The sequence below is a fragment of the Squalius cephalus genome (assembly GCF_949319135.1).
Source record: "Squalius cephalus genome assembly, chromosome: 22".
Taxonomy (NCBI): Eukaryota; Metazoa; Chordata; class Actinopteri; order Cypriniformes; family Leuciscidae; genus Squalius; species Squalius cephalus.
This window is the reverse complement of record NC_137143.1, coordinates 24,737,097-24,760,126: the sequence shown is the minus strand read 5'-3', so window position 1 is coordinate 24,760,126 and position 23,030 is coordinate 24,737,097. Positions and strand designations below refer to the sequence as shown.

Sequence of the window (23,030 nt, the reverse complement as noted above, 5' to 3'; positions counted from 1 at the left end):
AAACAAAAAAAAATGTAGGCTCAAAAGCCTCACTCAGTACCTCTGTGCAGTGCCCGCAGGTTGAGCTTGGCATGTCGGTGTAACTCCTCGAGACATGGTGGCCGTGTACAAGTGTGGAACAGATTGTGTTGCTGATTCCATGAAGCCTGATAGTGGGATGTCAGTTTACTCTCAATGTCCAGATTTGATACAGCTAGAGAGAAAAACAGAGAAATGACAATGTCAGGAATGTCAACAGAATTCCTATTGGAACATCTAAGAATCCAACAGTGAAAGAACAAGTTCCTAAGAACAGACATTTTTTGTGCATTTGATTTGATTGAATATTATGCAATCCTTATCAGAACCCATTGTATTTGTCTTGTGTTGGAATCACATGGAAACTCTTGAATAGTTCATGGTAATCACAAAGGACTTACAAATCCCGAAATATATTTGTAAATTTGTGATGTTCTACAAACTGTGTTCTAAAAGAAATACTTGTTATTTTGTGTTATGTTGGAATCCTATAGGGCATTTCCATGAGGACCCTTCAGAATAGGCTCCAAATTATGAAGGAAACCCCAAAAAGGATCCTATATAAACCCACAATTTTAAGGCATTTACCAAAACATATTCAAGCCCCCCAAAATGAATGAACAATTGACTCAAAAGCTGTTTCATGGACAGGTGTGGGCTATTTCTTCATTTACGCAGGTAAAAGGTCTGGATTCTAAGTGTGGTATTTGAATTTGGAAGCTGTTGTTGTAAACCCACACCATGCCGTCAAAGGATCTCTCCATGCAAGTCAAACAGGTCGTCATTAGGCTTAAAAAAACACAAATCAAACAGACAGATAGCAGGAACAATATGGCTAAATCAACAGTTTGGTACATTCTGAGAAAAAAAAAAAATACACTGGTGAGTTCAGCAACATAAAAAGCCTGGACGTCCAAAGAAGACAACAGAGATGATTGCAGGATCTACTCTATGGTAAAGAAAAACCCATTCACAACATCCAGCTAAGTGAAGAACAATCTCCAGGAGCTAAACTTGTCAAGAGCAGACTTCACGAGAGAAATGCACACTGTCAAGCCTCAAGAATAAAAAGGCCAGATTAGACTTTGCCAAAAAACATCTACAAAAAATCCTGACCAGTTCTGGAAAAGCACTCTTTGGACAGATGCAACTAAGCTCAATCTGTACCAGAATGAACAGAAGAAAAAGGTATGGAGAAGGCTTGGAACAGCTCATGATCCAAAGCATACAACGTCATCTGTAAAACACGGTGGAGGCAGTGTGATGGCATGGGCATGCAAAGCCTCCAGTGGCACTTATTGATCATGTGACAGAAGACAGAAGCAAGTCTATAGGGATATACTGTGACTGTCTGCCCAGATTCAGCCAAATGAGTTAATTGGACGGCGTTTCACGGTACAGATGGACAATGATCCAAAACACTGCAAAAGCAATCCAGGAGTTTTTGAAGGAAAAGAAGTGGAATATTCTGCAATGGCCAAGTCAAAAACCTGATTTTTAACCCGATCCAGCATGCATTTCTTTTGCTGAAGGCAAAGCTAAAGGCAGAAAGACCCACAGACAAACAACAACTGAAGACAGCTGCAGTTAAGGCCTGGCAAAGCATCAGAAAGGAGGAAACACAGTGTTTGGTAACGTCAGTGGGTTCAAGACTTAAGGCAGTCATTGCCTGCAAAGGATTTTCAAACTAAATATTTAAAAATATAAAATATAAATAATGGTTGCAATTCCTAAACTTTTTACTTGATATTTTTACTTGAGTAAAGTCTGCACTTCAACTTCATCTTGATTGTATCATTTTTATTTGATTTTATTCTGGTGTCATAAAGAGCCAACATTATGAAAACTGTGCCTGTGTCCAAATATATATGGACCTAACTCTGTGTGTGTGTATATATATATATATATATATATACAAAAAATATACATATATATGTAATATATAAAAACATATATATATAAACATAACATTTTTATATACATATATATATATAAAAAAAAAAATATATATATATATATATATATAATATATATACATATTTTTTGTAATTATATATTAATATATATATTAAAGGAGCATATAATAATGCATCCTTTCAGCATTTAAATTGACAGTAAATATATTTATAAATGTATAATAAAAAAAATATTTCTAATAAAATAACTTACCTTTGAAGTTTCTATTTATTAAAGAATCCTAAAAAAATATGATAATAATAAGAAATGTTTCTTGATCACCAAATCAGCATATTATAATGATTTCTGAAGTATCATGTGACACTGGAAACTGGAATACTGATGCTGAAATGTCAGTTTTTCCATGACAGAAATAAATTTAATAAATAAATAATATTCACAATATTAATGTTTTTGCTGTATTTTTTTTTTTTTTTAAATCTAATTAATGCGACCTGGGTGAGCAGAATACTACTTTCAAAAACATAAAATCTTACCGGCCCAAACTTTTGAACGGTAGTGTATGTTTCCATTTTCATTCACTGTAATCAATATTATGGATTACAATACAACAAATGACATTCTGAGATGAAGGTGGAAGACGGCTTCATTAGTATTTCTCCCTCTATCTTTTTCTCTTTTGCCCAGCTTCCTGTCTCCTCCTCTCTTCTATAAAGGAGCATCTGCCCATCAGTATTCAATGCACAGTGGTCCCCTTGAACTACCCAGAGTCATCTGTATCCAAGCAACCCTTCATATCTAATTTACAATGAATTAGCAGATCCTTATCAGGCCGTGATCAGCAGAATAATACCCGAAATGCATTTCCTCTCTTAGAAGACCACAGAGAAAAGGTGGAGGGCTGATGATGATGGTTGCTTAGAAAAACACTGGATTTTAAAGCAACAAACCCTTTGTTGTAAATGGAACAAATGTCTTAGGACATATGACTCGAAAGTGTAATACAAAACAGAAGTGGCTTCTCATGGAAGGGTCTGGGAAAAAAAATTCCCCAGACTCACACGAAGGGTTTTCCTGAAGGACGCCCCAAAGGGCTCTTATGTTTCTGAAAGCTATGTCTAAATATGATGCAGATAGTTCAAGCTGACAGTCAGAGAGAAAACATTTTAGTGCTTATTAACCATGAGGTAAACCATGACAATAGCCCAGTCTTTTACAGAAATGAACACAAGGCATCTCTCTCTCTCTCTCTCACACACTCACACACACACACAAACCACTTTCTATAACCTTAACTCTAAACACAAGCAGAGAACCATTAAAATGAACAATGTTTTTGAGTGGTTTTACTCAGCAATGCTAACCTAATCAACTAGTTAAAGACTATTTCTGCTTGTTGAAATGTGTCTGTATAAAAGGGAAATCAAATGTCACTTGCCCAAATTAACTTAAAATAACTTGTATAAAGATATTTTATTTAGTTGCCAGTGGAAACTTAATTGTATTATTTCGATTTAAATTTCATCTTAATATTTCAGATAGGCTTTAACTACTTGTCTCTTAAACACATCTGATTGACACATCACTGATGTATTCAGACCTGAGCTAGTGAGTGGAATTTAAATCTGGATTAAGTGCATTCATGCTTCAATTGAAATTAAGAGCCTCCCATTGATAGTCTCCAATAATACTTTGTCGCTGGGAGTGGGCCAGTTTTAGTTTTTGCTTCATCTATTTAAAGTTGCAGTTTGTAAGTTTTTTTGTGTTCAAAATGTATATAATAAGCGAGTACACCATGAATCCATTTTCCAAACCGTGTTTTTGTCTTATCCTGAATCACTACGGTACACCTATAATAAGTTTTTATATTCTGAGTATTTGAGAATGGTTCGGGTCGTACCGCTGCGGAGTAAACCAGTACCTGCTACAATGTTCTTCCGCAAGTTCTGTTTATCAAAAGTTACGGACTGCAGATTTAAGTACCTTATTAATTTCCCCAAGTATTTTTTTCAGTCCTGTAAGCAATATAGAAAATAAACTACTTCACTGTCTTTACTGACATCAAACATTTGAATGGTATATACATATTTATAATATAGAGAATGCAATAGCAGAATTCATTGCGACAACCTTAACGAAAACTATAAATCCAAGATGAAGGACAAGGTGAGAAAAACACTGATTACATATAATTATATTTATACCTGTGCATGATTATACATAAATGGATACACATACATGATTATACATAAATGTTATAGGCCTACATATACATGATTATACGTATATATACATGATTATACAGAAACAAATACATATACATGATTATACAGAAACGTATATATTTCATTAAATACCAGCTTTGGAAAGAAGTTGGTGTTTTGATCTAAGCCCTAGGGGTGGGCGATATCTCGATATTTACGATATATCGAGATATTTTTTAAACTCGATATGGATTTTGACATATCGTATATATCGATATATTGTTTATATTTAATTCTGATTTCGCCACTTTGCTTGTTTGCCTTCTATGTGCTGTGCTCGCCGTTGCCGTCCTCCGCCTGCTTGCTTTTGTTCCCCCTCCCCTCGCGTGTTGTCTCATTCAACCAAGTCACATCAATCTTTCCCCGCCCAGCGAGTGCTTGAAGTGCGTCCGAAACAGCGCGCGCGCGCGATCAGTTGTTGTTGGTAATTTTTTGTGTAGCGTCGCCTCTCGCCGCATTGCTTTTGTTTGAGGGCGCTTAATTTACAAGTGCTTAGTTTACATCACTCACACTTAACATGCTCCCCTGTAGAAACGGGCCTGGCAGCTCGCGCCAGGTCTAGACACGTGAAAGTTTCCTGATTGTGACGGATGGCCGAATTTACATGACACATTATAAATTAGCGTTAGCCTACCTATTCTGCTATAGATACAGTGCCAAAAAGAAGAGAAGAGGATAAAGGTGGATAAAGACAGAGGTAAAGTGATGTAATGAATGAACAGTTTATCTAATTGCATAGTAGTAAGATACTGTAATTTAATGGCAGTTATTTTTACCTTAAACTTTATGCTAGCAGTTGTTCTGAGTTCTCCAGAGGCCTAAGACAGTGTGATTTTGTAACAATCATGTCAGTTTTTAGACGCATTTTTATAACTTTTTTAAATTAATGTTTTACTCTACAGTTGTGCAGTTTTTGGGGGATATATGGCATTTTTTTAATTTATTTGCCAAAATTAGTAATGCTATTTATATACAGGTTTATTAAAAATAGTGCAATATGTATTATTTCTTCCTTTATTTTACAGTTAAATTATTATTTTTGTATACAGGGATTTTTTTTTTTTTTTTTTTTAATGTCGCAGAAACACTTTGTTCATACATGAACTGCCTACCTCAGTGGTTCCCAATCCTGGTCCTGGGGACCCACAGCTCTGCACAGTTTGTATGTCTCCCTCATTTAACACACCTGATTCAGATCATCATCTCGTTAGGAAAGAGCTCTATGAACTGAACTGGGTGTGTCAGATAAAGGAAACATATAAAATGTGCAGAGCTGTGGGTCCCCAGGACCAGGATTGGGAACCACTGGCCTACCTATTTGCACTTCAATAAAAAAAAGACTTAGTAGTATTTGGCATATTTGTTTTTGCAGTAGTTTTTGGGGGGTTATTTTTCCTGTAAAGATATCGAGATATATATCGTATATCGAGATATAGCAAAATATATCGAGATATATTTTTTGCTCCATATCGCCCAGCCCTACTAAGCCCTACCTCACATGCTCCTCATCTCTCCTCCCCTCCATTTGAACGTGTGCTGTAATGATGTGTGAATGCGGTGAACAGACTATTACTCAGCACTGCTCTGCTGTTCTTTTCGTTTCTGCCTCGCATTATCAAGCACTGATCCTCATGCGGCACATGCGTGACCTGACCTCTATTGTGCACGCTCTGTAATCATTCCCTCTGCAATTTTGGACAAGACATTCAATTGTAAATTAGTTCAGTTGAAGAGGAAGTATGCTTTGTATGAAACATAGTAGGGTAGAGTTACATATAGCATGTTGTAAGATAATAGTCTGAGACTCTTATTATGCCATTAGTCACAGTTAAGGGGCATTTTTTAAATAAACTCAAAGCACACATGGTTTTCATGCATGTCTTAAATGAGCAGTACACAATTTAAATCACAAAAGCAGCAAAAGTCTCAATGTCTAGTAAAGTGCCATTGAACACCGCAGTTGCGGGAGAGTTCGATTCACGTAGAGGTCAGTGCTTATTGAGCAAGCAGTACGCTGCAGTATAATTGCACCAGAATGCAAAGTAAATGAGTTAAAACGATGGTCACCTATATTGTAGTTCGTGAACTACCTGCATTCACCTCTGCAGGGAACCTAGATCACTATCCTTGTCTGAAATCTAGTCGTCTTACCTGTTGTGCCTGCTCTCTGGCCTGTGTTTTTACTACCCCTCTTTGTCCTCCTCCTTTTTTTCGAGCCACAGCCAGGTATCTTCCTCTGAGAGTTACCCATCTCTCCCTGGACTGAGCATACAGAATGAAGGAGTGAAGGATTCTGCTAGAACTACTGCAAGACTGGGAGAGCTGCTCTCTCTCTCTCTCTCTCTCTCTCTCTCTCTCTCTCTCTTTTCTTTCGTTCTGTCTCCAGCAGGTGCACAGTCAGCAATGTGAGTCAGGACTCTGCCAGCAGCAAGGCGAAGAAAAAGTACTGACAAATCTCTAATTAGTTGTACAGAAGGACAATACAGAGAAAAAGGTTCTAATTAAAATAATGAAACTACCCAAAATATTCACTGTTATACAACCATACCATACCATATACAATCAAGAATCCACTTAATACAACAACACAATCCTGCCTCGAAAATATCACAGCTCATATCACAACATGCGACATCAACATGGAACTATTTTGAATGTTTAAGTATAGATTTTTTTTTCTTTATAGAAAGAATTTAAAATTAGTTTTTCATATTTGATATACACTATGGCTCAAAAGGTCAGGTTCAGTATTTTTTTTTTTTTTTTTTTAAATATGTCCTTTATGTTTATCAAGGCTGCATTTATTTGATAAGAAATCCTATAAAAACAGTAATACTGTAAAATATTATTACAATTTAAAATAATGGTATTATTTATTTTAATATACTTTAAAGTATAATTTGTTCCTGTGATGGCAAAGCTGAAATTTCAGAAGCTGTGACTCTGAAGTCTTCAGTGTCACATGATCATTAAGAAATCATTCTGCATATGCTGATTTGGTGCTCAAGAATTCGTTATTATTATTATGATCATTTTCAGGATTCTTTGATGAATGGAAACTTTTATTTGACATATTTGAAATAGAACATAATCAATTACGTTTGATCAATATAAATGTGTCCTAGCTGAATAAAAGTATTAATTATTCAATTTAATTCAAATAAATTAACGGTTGTGTATTGGCTATTGGTTATTAGTCTATACTGATTACAAAATAAAAGTGCTCACCATAAAAGTCTAGATCTCTAACATGCTACACAACACAAAAATTGTACAAATGTAGGCCAATAACGAACCATTCGAATAAAATAAATCACGGGCAACCAAAAAAAAAAAAAAAAAGGCTTTCAAATAATAAAAAACTCAATGAAACACCTATGAATTAATGTGAGGTTCCATTCTTTTTTTTTGCTATAATTTATCGGATTTAACATATCAGCTTGATATCGCTAAAATGAACATCAATATGACCGCCAATGTATCGGGCATTTCTAAAAACTATGCAAAGTAAAAAAAAAACAGACTACATTAAATTACATTCATGCAACACAAATCATCATTGCAGTTCTTCTTTTATATACAGATGCTCTAGTCATTAGCAGTCGGAGCGCTAGCGTAGTTGAATCTAGGTCAAGCTTGCCTAGCAGAGAAAGACTGCTGAGATCTTGCTGGGGTAAATCAAATAGTGAATTTATCTATTGGTAGACTTAATATTAAAGCACTAAACGGCATTAAACAAAAACATGAGAGACCCTCATTCACTAACTGATCAATGATAAAAACATTTTATTACATAAAAGCAGATTGTTAGCTGTAGCCGTCCAGCTGCCTGCTGTATGGATGGAGATAGACTCTTGCTGATGGGGGCTGGGGACTCTGTGTCTCACAGCTGGTCCCTCTGCAGGAGAGCTTAATACCCACTGATACTACACAGCACTAACAAGTCTATGGACTAGATCTATTAATATATCTGAACCTCTTCGAGGAGCACTTTCCTTCCCATACAGCAGGGGATCCCTAATGTTTACACCGGCTGAACCTCTTGTGACCCGTTTTATTATTACGTTCCAACTGATATGCCAAGATACTTTCAGTAAATTTAACATTTTAAGAAGCTGTTTTTGTATATAAATTAGCGAAAAACTATATTATTATTTAATTTTAACACGTTATATTGCCATTTCTATAAATCTCATGAACAGTGTTAGGGGTAATGCATTGCATGTATCGTGAGTGATGTAATCAGATTACTTTTTCCAAGTAACTAGGAAAGTAACTAGACTACTTTTAAATTTATAACAAAATATCGGAGTTACTTTTTCAAATAAGTAACGCAAGTTACTTTGTTTTCCTATTTATTGACTGACACCTCTCTTGTCCCTGAACGATTTGTTTGAGCTGCGCCCTCTACTGTACAGGCATGAATTAGCATTTCCTTCAGCACGAGGCTTATTCATTTCAATTTTGGTGTGAAAGGTGTCAAAAACAAAAAAGCAAGCCCAGCCCAGGTGAAAAAAAAGTATGGGTAACAAATTTCTGTCCATAAAAGTAACTAAGTTATGCAATTAATTATTTTTTAGGGAGTAACGAAATACTGTTATGAAATACTTTTAAAAGTCATGTCAACTGGTGACCTAACATGGTACCAAAACTGGTATATTTTTGCATTATATACTGTACTCTAATGTTCAAAGGTTTGTGGTCAGGAAGTTTTTTTTGGGGGTGAAAAAAGTATGCTTTTATTCAGCAAAGGACGCGCAAAATGTATCAAAAGTGAAAGTAAAGACTTTTATATTGTTGCAAAAATAAGTGATAAGTGACATGCAATATAAATAAATGAAAGGTTTCCTATGGATGTGCTTACATGCAATTTACTCCAGGTGAAAATGTTATATATCACTAGGTATAATTTGTGTAATGCATAAAACGTAAACCAAGACCATGGAAGAGGAAGGCTAAACATCATGACACAGTACAACTCATACATTTATAATTTATTTATATCCCCAAAGGTAAACACAGAGCTATTTATGCAGATGCGTGTTTCCTTAAATCCAAAGCAGTTCATCCTAAAAGTACATCCCCCCCCTCCATTTAAAGGGGGTCTCTGATAAGATAAGCCTGATTTGAGGGCACCATGGCTGGCTTGAGAGGCCCTGTGGAGACTTGACTTATAGACCTTTACAAATGAGCCATAGCAGAATCATTGAAGCATGAGGACTGACCGCTGCCTCCTGTAGTGCTGACCACTGCACTGCTCCGCACACACACACACACACACACACACACACACACACACACACACACACACACACACACACACACACACACACACACACACACACACACACACACACACACATTTTAAAACCAAACTCAGCTTATAACAGTCAAAGATTATGGGTGAGGATCAAGCATCCATTTTTTTAAAAGCTACTTATTCACTTTGATTCCTGTTTTAGGTCCATCATTCATTCTGAACCTTTTTCTCCACAAATAATAGAAGAGAGTAATAAACAGATTTCAGACAGAGGACAAGATAAGCAGATCAGATGGGCTGTTGAGTTTATATGTAGGGCATCTCTCTCTCTCTCTCTCTCTCTCTCTCTCTCTCTCTCTCTCTCTCTCTCTCTCTCTCTCTCTCTCTCTCTCTCTTAATAGACTCTACTTACTGCCAGTGTGTCATTTTAATAATTCATATTTTCTTAAAGGGATACTTCACCCAAATATCAATTCTGTCATGTTGTTCCAAACCTATATGCAGTTATTTTCCCATGTTTTCATCTGTTTTTCAAAGATTCTTCACATTTCTTTTGAATAAAATGACAGTTGACACTTCACAGTGACTGGATGTCAAAAAGCATCATAAAACTATACCACAAAAGTAGTCCAAAAAACTTGTGCACTACATTCCAAGTCCTCTGAAGAAATACAATAGATATATGGACTACGTTTGCAGTGTTTTTGTCCTTTTTGAGGCATAAAAGCTAAAAATCGTCATTGTATGGTGAAAAGCTGTGTGACGATTCTTTAAAGTGTCTCACTATAAGTTACTTATAAATATAAAAATAACAGCATGCAGGTCTGAATCAACACAAGCGTTAGTATATAATGACAATATGTTCATTTTTGCAAAACTATTCTTATAATCAACACCCTAAACTCATCAGTTCTTCGGAGGATAATTTCTTTTTAATAGACATGTGTCAAATCACCAACCCTGCATGCTCCCCACACCACAAATACATAAACTATGGAAATGACAATGCCACACAAACCTCTGAATTCATGAAAATTGAAAATATTGTAACTGTTATTTAACGATGTGGAAGCTGACGTTATCGAGTATGTCACTCACTTTGCAATAAGAAAATGCCCCCAAAAATCAAAGGGGGTGAAAATGCAATATGAGTTTTTGTCTTATATGTCTATAAGAAATATTACACAAGCAAGAGTGCGGTTTTTCAGGAATATCAGCATAATTGCAAATGTGATGTTGATTTTTATACAACTGTTCAATAAACAAGAAGTTCATATTGTAAGTTACATTTAGACACAATTTTGTAAATTTTGTAAATAGATTAGACTATCTCTTTTTGCTCTATTTTGTCAATGAAAATAGTTCCAAACAAAGCTGCAATAGAACTGCAGTGTCTCTGTTCCTGAATCAGCTGTTTGAACGAATCAGTTAAATGAATGATTCAATGACTCACTCGATAAGACTTAGGCAGTTTTTTTTAATTGAGTATCATTTCATTTCATTAAAAAAAAAAAAATCATATTTCAATATTCAAATTATTAATAATATTGTTATCATCAAAATCCCAGAAAAATATATTTTTGTCAATATTGCACATCCGTAATACAATGCAGGGAATAAAGCTCAGCCATCTAAAGCCTCCATGGAAAAGAAAGACAACAGTCGATCAGCATCGCCAACGCTGTAATTCAGCATGCAACAACACAGCACTTTATGGTTTACACAAATGCATGATCCAACATGTCACACCAAACATGGACAGACAGTCTGTGTGACAGAGACATCATCACTATGGCAGGCATAGCGTTTCTAGTACAAAAACAATCTCAGATAGAGAAATAACAAGGTGGATGGATTAGCAATTCAGAAAAAGAGTGAAAATGGTTTGAAAGTAAATCGTACACACATTTTTTTCAGTGTATTCCAGGAAAGAGAGAAAAAAAACATTAGACAAGAAGAAGAGATGCAAATATCTTTCAGTTATATAATAGAGTTTGGACTGTCTCTATACCAAACAGTAACTGATCTATAAACGAGCTACATTATTTCACAAACAATATAAAAATGAATAGCAATTTAAACCACAGGAAGAGAGAGAACAGAATTCTATGACTGGACGAACTGGAAAGGAATGCACGGAAGGACGTACCTCTGGATCTGACAGGAACACAGCAGGCAAAAGCCATTGTTCAGGAGGAACAGCTACGCCAACTGTCCCTTAGCCAGGTCAGCTTCCCTTCAACACTCATTCCGTTCATCTTCATGCATGCTAGCGCACAAGCTCACCTGCTGCGCTTAGCAGCCGTCAGCCACATAAACAGACTAACCCTTACACCAGAGTAAGCCCATCTGCAGCATCTGCACTTACACTGCTCCATCTCCACCTCAAGTCCCCCCCCATTTCTAGGGGCATAATGCAGGTGGTACAGTCTAGTCTGCACTCCGTTTGCCCTTAATCTTCTAACGGGCCAGTGTAAGAGCTGGTCCAAAGGGGGATTTCAATCGGGAATACAAAAAGAAGGGTGTTTTGATATGATTATTCCTGGAAAATCATCCACAGAGTTTGTACAGATACAAATAAATTCGTTGTATGCCCATAAATTAGCTATACATCCATCCAGAGGTGTTTCTGTGGAATTATTTGTGGAATTTACAAGTAATTTCTAAGTGAAAATTGTTTAAAATAAATCCTACACCATTTTTTCAGTCTGAGACCCAGAATTTTTTTTTTTTTTTTCATTTCATCACATTGTTTAGTAGCCTGGCAAGCCAGACCTACATCAAGATGTTTGGTCTGGCAACTCACCATAGACACGGCTCAATCCGAGGGGCGGGATAAACGGCTGTCTTTCAAATTCCCTCTGCACGCAATAGGACAGTGCTTCAACCAACCAGGGGTGGGTTTCCCGAAAGCATCGTTGGCCAACTATGGTCGCAAGTTCCGTCGTTACCAATAGAGTTCAATGGACATTGCGATGAACTTGCGACCATAGTTGGCCAACGATGCTTTCGGGAAACGCACCCCAAGAGCGTTTTCCCAACAGCGGAGCTTACGTTAGTTGATAGATTCAACTTTTGAATCTGGCTGGCAAAACTACGAACACATCTTCCTTTTTTAAGAATGACTTAAGTGCCGTTCTTTGCTCTTTTCTCAAAGAAAAACTTAACTCCAAGTCCTCCAGAGTCGCGGCCAAAGCCGATTTGAAAGACTGTTAACCAGCAGCAGCAACTCTTCTTTGTTTTCAAGTAACAGTTAGCAGGGAACCGTCGCAACTCTGTCGTCATTATGTTAAGCCCGCCCCGCCTACTCTATACACGACGTGATTGGCCTGACCCAATTTGAGTTTTTCCAGCACGAAAGTCAATGGAGAGTTGTTAGACTACCCTGGACTAAAGTTAGACTAAGTTGTTAGACTAAAATACATTTTGCTGCCGTTAGGGTGCGTCTAGATTTCTAGGCTAATTGTTTAGAGCATAAGAAACAAATGGTAAAAAAAAAAAAAAATTGTGAAAAATAATATATATATATTTTTATTTTTTTTACTAAAATATAATGTCCACTACAGTGGACAAAAGTCTATTCCTGGGTCCCAGGAGGGTATGACAGGGAAGAAAAAAAACATCAAAGATGGAAACATCTTTCAGTTATATTAAACAGGGTTTGGATCATCAAAAGTAATTGATATAGAAGAATTAATGAGCTGCATTATCTCACAATATTAAAATAAACAGCAAATGTAACCACAATCATGAATACAATATGGAACAATAATACTGGTATAAAGGCAAAAGAAAAAAGCTTTTCTGTCTATAAATAAACTATAGGGCCTAATCCAGTTAGGAGCTGAGGAGTAATTTATTAAAATAGTCCTCACACATAATCATTCATACATAAAAGTCTTTTCAGCACAAAGTAACTGATACAAATAAAACTCGAAACGTTGTATTATGTCATAATAATAGCTTGTCGCTTGGTGTAGACATCAAAGTGAATGAGAGCCCCCATGTGTGCATATTTGAGAAGTGAACATCCTTGTGTGCATGTGTGAGCATGCATTTGTGTGTGTGTGTGTGTCTGTGTGTGTGTGTGTACTTGTACAACTATCTTTGTGAGGACCAGTTTGAGTTTAAGACCATCAGAGTGAGGACAAAGAAAGTAAAGGGGGACATTTTGGCCGGTCCTTAGTTTTAGGGACAAGGTTATAATTAGGTTAAGGGTTAGGGTAATGGTTTGGGTTAGGCACTTAGATTTGATGGGTAAGGTTAAGGAGCTGGAGATTGCATTGTGTCAATGAATGTCCTCACAAAGAGCTGTACAAAAATGTGTGTGTGTGTGCGCGAACCGTACACACCGCAGTCCTGGAATAATACAGACCTTCCCGTTAATCCATGTTAATCTGGTCATCCTGTGCCTGTGACCTTGGCTTCAAATGGACTGACAGTAGGAGAGTGTTTAGTACAGACAGAATCACGTTGGCAAACATAAAAACACAGGTTTGACCGCTTGGTCCGGCAGCTTGTGGCTCTGCAAGATGCCCATTAACAGCACATATTCACAAGCCAATATGGCTATCGCAATGACAGGCGTCTGAGGTGAAATTGAGTTTATGTGTGATTTTTGTGGTCAGTTTAAACTGCAACATGCAGTATGTAAAAGCAGAGCAGATAGTTGATGACAATAAAAGGAGCATTTGCAGCATTGTCTGACGATGGTGTGATGCCTAAATGCACACTTTATCGTTTGCAGACTTGCAAAAGTCACAAGACATGGGTGGTACTATGGCGCGTCAGCGTGGCCCGCATGGAGCACACCTGTTCTATTCTTTCCTCATCCTCTCTCTCGTCACACCCTTCCTCTGCCTTTTACTGCGGCTCTCTTTAATATCACATTTTATGTGTGCAAACGGACCAGAAACATGCCTGGAATGCACTAGTTCCCATCAAACACCTCTCTCTATTTCTTTAGATATGCACCATTTTCTTGGAGCTAAAAATCATTACCACTGTTCAGAAAGTCTTAAATGTCACGGCTTAAAAAAAAAAAGTCTAACAGCTGTTGTGTTTCTCTATCCGGAATACTCTAGCTCTTTTTCCAGGGATCACTCTTCTTATCTGCTTCCCATCTGTATTTCTGGCCACACACACATTTACTACTTGTATTGGTATTTCTACTTTCTAAATCATGAAAGTGTGGGTATGTGGGTTTGCATGTGTAAGAATTTCTCAGACAGGAAGCGAAAAGCTTGTTTAATCACACTCTGCTTTGATTTATCTGGGACTGAGGGTGCTTTGTGATCCTGCACTCGCAGAAAAAAAGATACAAAAGCTGTCATCGGGGCGGTACCCTTTCAAAAGGTGCATATTAGTACCTTAAAAGGTACATATTGGTACCAAAAGTGTACATATAGTACCTTAATGGTAAATATTAAAGCCTTTTTAAAGGGTACCGTCCTAGTGACAGCTTTTTTTTTTCTGAGAGTGTGTGATCCATGTTGCAAGACTGAACTGAAGTACACAAAATAATAAAAAAAAAGAAAAGATGCCAGCTCAATTTATGTAACAAGCTTACATCAGGAAAATAATGATCAGTGACTTTAAAGCAGGAAAAAGTTAAGGAAACGTGCATATTCAGCACCACTCTGAATTTTAATCAACTTAAATTTGGTTGAATGATTAAAATGGATGGTGATGCACTTTGTTTGGTTAATTAAAAAACAATAAGTGATGAAAATAATATGTTGGGATTTTAATCCAGGTTTGTCAATCAAAAAACAATATTTTCTCAACACTGGCCCCTAGTGCTGAAAAGGAGACAGGGCTGGTTGCAGCTCAAAATTCCTTATTTTCACATGCTATATAAAAGAATGCTGCATTCAGCAAAAATGTAAAATGGTAAGATTAATGTTTTTAAAAAAAATCTTTTATTATTCAACATACAATTAATAGGCCTACAATCCAATATATGTAAATTAATTGACTTAAATTTGTTTCTCTTTATAGATAATAGAGAGAGAGAGAGAGATGGAGAAAAGAGTGAGGGAGAGAGAGTTATCAGTGTTTGAGATCAGTGTCACAGACACCTCTAGGATAAACGGGTGGTAATTTGTCATTTTACAGCACAGGATCACAGAGCCAGGACACCTCAGCTCCTCCTCCTCTGCCATCACCTGAGTTCCCAGCAGGATGTGGCTATCACACTGAGGCTAATTATGCTAATCACATAACTACCTCCAGACATGACCCTTTTGAAGCCCACCTTAAGACGGGATGTCTGCTGCAAGTGCGCACATGCAGAATTTGAAATGGAGACAGCGTAAGGAAATTGTGCTGTGGAAACAATGTTTATGAGAGTGGCTAAAAGTTAGCTAAACAAGCTAGACTGAGAAACCTGCCACTAGCAGAACCAAACAAAGTGACAAAAATAATCATAATAATTTAAAAAAAATGTGAAAGATGTCCTAAACATTACACTGAAATACATAGGAATGCTAACAGATAGCTTTCTCCAGGTACTGTAGACTGAGTCAATGCCACAGCGTCAGGCCGCTACAACTAACAAAGCATTGTTGAAAGCACCAGTGTTTACATTCTTAAGAGAACTCGACTAACAAACAGCTACTTATAGTCATCTCTGCAGATTAAACTGGGATTGTTGAAAGTATTTTAAGAAAAAAAAAAAAGACTTCACCTTTAAGCAGTAGGCAGAGCTCATATGCTGTACATTGGACATGTACCATGGTCAAAGTTCAAAGTTTTGAGGTCTGTAAAATTTCTTATGGTCACCGAGGCCGAAAATACAGGATTAACAGTAACATTGTGAAATATTATTACAATTTAAAATAAAAGTTGTCTATGTGAATATATTTTTGAAATGTTATTTATGCATGTGATGGCAAAGCTGAATATTCAGCATCATTACTCCAGTCTTCAGTGTCACATGATCCTTCAGAAATCATTCTAATAAGCTGATTTGCTGCTCAAGAAACATTTCTTATTATTATCAATGTTGAAAACAATTGTGCTGCTTAATATTTTTGTGAAAACCATGATACTTCAAAAAACTGCTTCAAAATGCCATTATATTAATCCCATAATGGAATTTGCGTACTTAATACAAATTGCGTGCAAATACAGAGTTCTTCCAGCCATTTAACTAATGCCACATATTAACACACACACATACTGTATGACAGAAACGCACAAATCAGACACAAAAGATGGTCCACTGCATGTGTGTGACTATAGCTGGCTCAACATAAACATGCTCTCCAACAGGAAGTCTCAGACACACACTGCTCTGTCTTTCCAACTTATACAAATACACAAATATTCATATGCTAAGATAAAATATACAACGTTTTGTGTGAGCAAATGAGCAAGTGTGACGCACTTCAGAACACTGTCCAGAATACATATACAACATGATGTCATTCCTTCTTACATGTGGTCTAACAGCAACCACAGAATAACAGAGAACAGGAAGGAACCGATGGATTGAGTCTTTGTTGAAACGGCTTCCATTTCATTCGGCACAATGCACGCAGTAACGTTACACACACAAACACACCTGCGTAATTCAACATTCCACAAGTCCAATAAGGTCAAAGTTTGTAAAGGATATCCTGGGCTTTATCAGTGCCCATCTTCATTTTGTGAGACATTTTCAAGGACAACAAAGATTAATCATTAAAATGGGCATATATAATTTAAAATAATAAATAAAATGCTGTATAAAGTTCATTAACAATGAAAAAGTTTGGGGTCTTTGTGTTCTTGAAAAAAAAAAGTCTTTAATGTTCACCAAGGCTTAATTTATTTGATCAAAAATACAGTAATATTGTGAAATATAATTACAACTTAAATTAACTGTTTTCTCTTTGAATATATTTTAAAATGCAGTTTATTCCTGTTATGGCAAAGCTGAATTTACTCCAGTCTTCAGTGTCACACGATCCTTCAGAAATCATTATAATATGCTGATTTGGTGCTTAAGAAACATGTGTGCTGCTTAATAATTTTGTGCTACATTTTTGTCAGGATTTTTTGATTAACAGAAATTTCAGAGAGTTCAAAAGAACAGCATTTAATAAAAATAGAAATCTTTTTGCAACATTATACAGTGAATGTCTTTACTGTCACTGTTGATCAGTTTAATATATCCTTACAGAATACAAGTATTTAATTATTTTGGAAAAAACAACCTTACTGACCCCAAATTTTTGAACGGTATCTATGTGCACTATAGTGTTGTTATTTTATAGTGTTTTATTAGTATATAGTGTATATGTATATGTGTATACTTTTTTCATTGTTATTTAATGTATGTTAATTAAAGTAATGTATGTTATGTAATGTATATTGCTAATTAATATATCAATTAATCTTAATTTATACAACTTGAAATATTAAAAATGTTGTTTTTAGGGAGCCCTCATCTCCAAAATCCCAAAGAGCGTGCGCATCACCTGCCAGGCCATGTCTCTTTTTACCATGTCAACTGTCATAGTGTTTCAATGTAGAGACAAAAGGGAAAAGTGAATAAAAATAATTACTCATCATCTTAAACATCTGTCTCAGTAACTATTCTTGTAAAGGAAAGGATGCTCAAGGGATTCAAATTAGGTTAATGAAGTTCCTGTGTCTTACAGTGAACTGCTCTTGGGACGACGTCTCTCTGTCTGACTTATTCTTTTACGTCAAGAGATCGCTGGGATGTGAAAATGAGAGATGTGTGTATGAGCTTTAGGTTGTGTCGTTCAGAGCGTGGCTGCTGTTTGCAGTTGGAAATGGGTTAATGTGGGTAAAGGGGGCTTCTCATGCACACGCATGTGTGTTTAAGAATGCCACTGCAGCAGGGTGGGGTGCAGCAGCACTGCAGAGCCCATGGGGCAAGCGGAGTGTGTGTGAGCGCGTGCACGAGAACCAGCCGGATACAAGAGTCCAGTGTTCACAGTTTCTGCCCATTATGGCCGTCAGTAACGTCAGTCCCGTCTCATCGCCGAGGGGGATGGGGTCTCCGTGTGTATATGCGTATGTGACATTTTGTGTCAGACGTGTTGGTGAATGGTACAATAAAGCCGTCGCCCATGTTATTTTTAACTCTCTGTCTCCATGGAAACCAGCACATATGCTGGGAGCGATGCACCCTGCCGAATGTGTGTGTGTGTGTGTGTGTCTGTGGAGATGCAGCAGTTCATCCTGCTTCATCTGGAGGAAGCACACACACGTTGCACATGCCTGCCGCAGTGTGTGTGTGTGTGACAGTGTGGGTGTCTTATGAGGTCGGATCAAATCACAAAATCACATCTGATTAACCATTCAGAGTATAAGCAAATTGGTATGCCAGTCATACCCAAAAAACGAGGCGGAGGGATACACAAACCAGTAGCTTGATTTAGATTTACAATAATATTATCAGCTATTCAGCATGATACACAGTGCCAATTCATATTCAAGCCTGTACCAGACAGGCTTATTATAGAGTAGCTAAAAAGCACTAGTTATCCAAACTAAAGCATTTATAACAGTTATGTAAGGTGCATAAAGCCATATATCTAGACAAGACCTGCTATAGGTTATGTTATGTAACATAATAGCAAATGCAAATGCAGGAAAGAAAAAAAAGAAAGGTGAATTAAATGGTAAAGATATAATAATATATATATACAGTATATTATATATATATATATATATATATATATATATATATATATATATATATACATACATATACATATATATATATATATATATATATATATATATATATATATATATATATATGTATATATGTGTGTATATATATATATATATATATATATATATATATATATACACACACATATATATACACACATTTATATATATTATATATATATAAAGCTTGCCATATATATAGACAAGACCTGCATTTATGGGAACTGCAAAAAAGAAATAAAAGAATAAATAAAAATTTAAATTAAATAAAATAGCTTGCCTGTAGTATAACTACTTTAAAATATAAGTAGCATTTAGCTTTGGAAAGCTACAGTTTTTAAGCAGCTTCTGCAACCCTGAGTAAATCATTACAATACTATGTGCAACAATGACAATATAATTCGCTAACCTTCTGTCTATAGTATTAAAATAACCTATGATGAAACAGGCCAATGCAATTTTCGAAATGGAATAAACTAACTATGTAGTGCAAAAGGGGATGTTAAAGGAGTGTGAAGACAAATCAAAGGGTGAAGTCACGAAAACATGAAGCAGATGTCATAAGAGAAAGACAAAAAAAGTGTACAATTAGTTTATAAACTTCCTCTCTTACCTCTATCAACTCATGATCTTTTGAATAACATGAAAACCAGCCTCTACTCCTGCATTTTATTGCATCTGGTCAAAAGAAATTATTTAAAAAAAGTAGGTGGAGTGAGAAAAAGGGTAGAACAGAGAGTAAATATACATAAACCATATACAAAACGTGTACAGAGCCCATGTTTTTACATTTCAATTACTTGTTCCAAATCCAATTCTCACTCCTGAATCTGAAAACTTCATAAGTGCAGAGGTGATACACGGAAGCTGACCTCAGATCAGCACTATCTGCAGAAGTAGAGCTCTGCTCATCAGTAAGGTTGCCAAGCAGACAACCATTTATTCCCACCTGCATTTCTATGTTACTATAGTAACAGCTTAAAGATTAGTGCATTAGTTACAGCATCATGCACAGTGAACTCTTCATGATATAAGAGTGCTTTACACATCCATCTTTTCAATTTTCTTCAAACTGTTTTGCTTTTGTCCTTCTCAGGTGTTCTGGCTGTTACTCATCTTTGAATTGACTGAAAATATGACTGTGACAAATGTAGTGACTAAACAAAAACAAACATGTGGTTTGGACCACGACGACCGGATTCGATATAATGCAAACAGGATCCCACAGAGAGCAGGAGCCGAACAAATAATGGAACGGCAGCAACAATAACACGCTCTGGGTGACGATGTGATAAAGGCGGTTTTATGCTAACAGCCAGAGCCTGACGAATGTAGGTCATGTGCAAGAAAGACACATATATACGCCCTACTACACAGCGCACGCATAATTCACAACTTTCAGAAGGGCAGTGCACTTGGAAATCGAGAATGAAGCACTTAATGTGTGACCTGAACCCACCTCGGCCTGCCACTTCACAAATAAAATATGCTTATCTGTTAAACACATTAAAGGGATAGATCACCCAAAAATGTTTGTCATCATTTACTCACCCTCATGCTGTTCCAAACCTGTAGGAGTTTCTTTCTTCTGCTGAACACAAAAGAAGATATTTTAAAGAACGTTGACAGCACCCATTGACTTCCATAGTATTTTTTTTTACTACTATGGAAGTCAATGGGTGCCGTCAGCTGTCTGGTTACCAACGTTCTTTAAAATATCTTCTTTTGCGTTCAGCAGAAGAGAGAAACTAATATAGGTTTGGAAACTATCCCAAAGATTTTGTGTACTCACATACTAACGTACTTGATTTAATCGAACAAACAATGAGAGTATCTTTGGTTACATAAATGCTTCGCATTTTCAAATTACAAAAACGGGCAAGATGAACATAAATAACCATTGTTGGACCGTCGCAACTGCCATCGACGACAATGAGGTTTGTTTCTACGGTGGCCCTGAGGGACAGGTTTTCCTTTTATCGGGACTGTGCGGGAAAAGGCAACACATCTCATGTCAGGTTTCTAGCCAAAACCAACACTCCATGGAGAATCATTTATGTGCATGTGTGTGTAAATGTGTGAGTGTGTCTGTATGTATGTTTTCTACCTCCCTGAGCAGCGATCGCACAGTGACCTATATATCCTTCTCTCCGCTCCTGCAATGCACTCAACCTCAATTATTCATAACGCACACAAACATTTCAGAACAAAGAAGAATCGCATGAAAGAAAACGGACCATTACATATAACATTGGAGGTAAAATAAACCAGTTAAAAGGAAGGTATTACAATAATGGGAATAAAATGTAATAGAAAATGGAAAAATAATGCAATTAGACAACCTTGATCGGGCAAGAGAAGTTTAATTTAATTTGTTTAATTAAAAATAATAGGTATATGATAATGTATTTTTAGTTTATTTTATATATTTAAAAAAATAATACAATATTTTTATATATAATTAATCTTTTTTTTGTTTGTTCTTTAACTATGAACATTTTGAGCTTATGTAAACAACGCACCCAAAGAAACCAGCCTAATTGTACAGAATTTCCCTACGACCAATCATAGACATTAAATATTCAAAATTATTGGTCAATCAAAATGTGATTTTCAATAGTTGATTCTCTTCCATCCCATTCCTAAATATGTGGTTGGATTCAAGTATTTACAAGCAGTCAAAACAAAACTCCATTCATACATGCTCAGTCTACCATGTGATAAACATTTTCTGTCGACCAATCAAGCTTTTGGAAGGATTTCCATCTAAACTGCCTGCCAGACAAACCTGCTGTCCAGCCAGGCTTACACAGCAGGCCTGCATATGGTCAATCCAGTCCACAAACCCTTTAACTCCTGCCCGTAATTTGCACATAGCTTTCCATTCCACACTGCATAGTGAGACCTAGGTAGCAATATAAAAAGAAGTTGTGGTTTACTCAAAACCGCCACACAACGTTCAAAAGAATTAATATCAGCACAAACTAACTTACTTGAAGAAATGTAGGCCTATATGCTTTGATATTTGCATAGCACATAATAATTATTCAGGTCAGTACAATTAAATGCATTCACTGAATACATTCTCACCTTCAAAAAATGTGAATAAAAGTGGTTGACAGGAAGAGGGTGGGGTAATTTATGAGCAGTTGGTGTAGTTTATGAGTGTATTTTCTGCTTTTCTGCACAATGTTTTGTTTTTATAGCACACGGTTAAAACCACAACCGCAAATGCTGTGAGGAAAAAAAAGGTATGGTGAGAGGAGAATTGAAGTAAGTGGTAAAGAAAGATGGAGAATTAAGAGAATGCATCCCAATTACATCTTTTACTCTCATAAAAGGCAGTTCCTCAAGTGAAATTCCTTTTTTTTTTTTTTCATATCCAAAATCCAATTGAGCAGCTCTTGATCTTGTATATAAACACAGCTGGAAGAGTTTGGTTTAGAGATATGTTTAAAAACCTCTAATGTTATATGTGCCAATCAGAAACATTCTGCTTGTGAATGATTTTGCATGTTTAGGTTTGTCTTTGGAGAGTTAGCAAAACATACAAAAAATTGCAAAAAGTTAAGTCTTATAGGTAATTAATCACATAAGCATAAAATAAAAAGCATAAAACAAAATAGAAAAACATGATTCAATATTACATATATTCTAGCCCAGGGGTTCTCAACCTTGATCAAACTCATTTGCCTGTAGGTTTCTAGCAAAGCCACTTGAAGGCAAGCCTGCAAGGTTAGCAAAAAAAAAAAGCGTAATGCCCACTATCGCTGTGGTACACAGGGAAGGAGACCACAGGCCGTTTTTTAATGGATGTCAATGGAGGACAGGCTTCACTGAATAAACTGCTTTTGTGGAAAAATGGCTTATCATTT

The 23,030-nt window shown here is 36.3% G+C and overlaps 1 protein-coding gene across 3 annotated transcripts in view; it reads right to left on the bottom strand.

The window, feature by feature from the left end:
• Positions 1–23,030, bottom strand: part of nhsb (Nance-Horan syndrome b (congenital cataracts and dental anomalies)) — a 60,725-nt gene that overhangs the window by 14,211 nt on the left and 23,484 nt on the right. For all 3 annotated transcript variants that reach the window (XM_079856914.1, XM_079856915.1, XM_079856916.1), the window contains exon 2: positions 41–193. In XM_079856914.1, the coding sequence (XP_079713040.1) occupies positions 41–193 (153 nt within the window). The remainder of the gene's footprint in view (positions 1–40; positions 194–23,030) is intronic.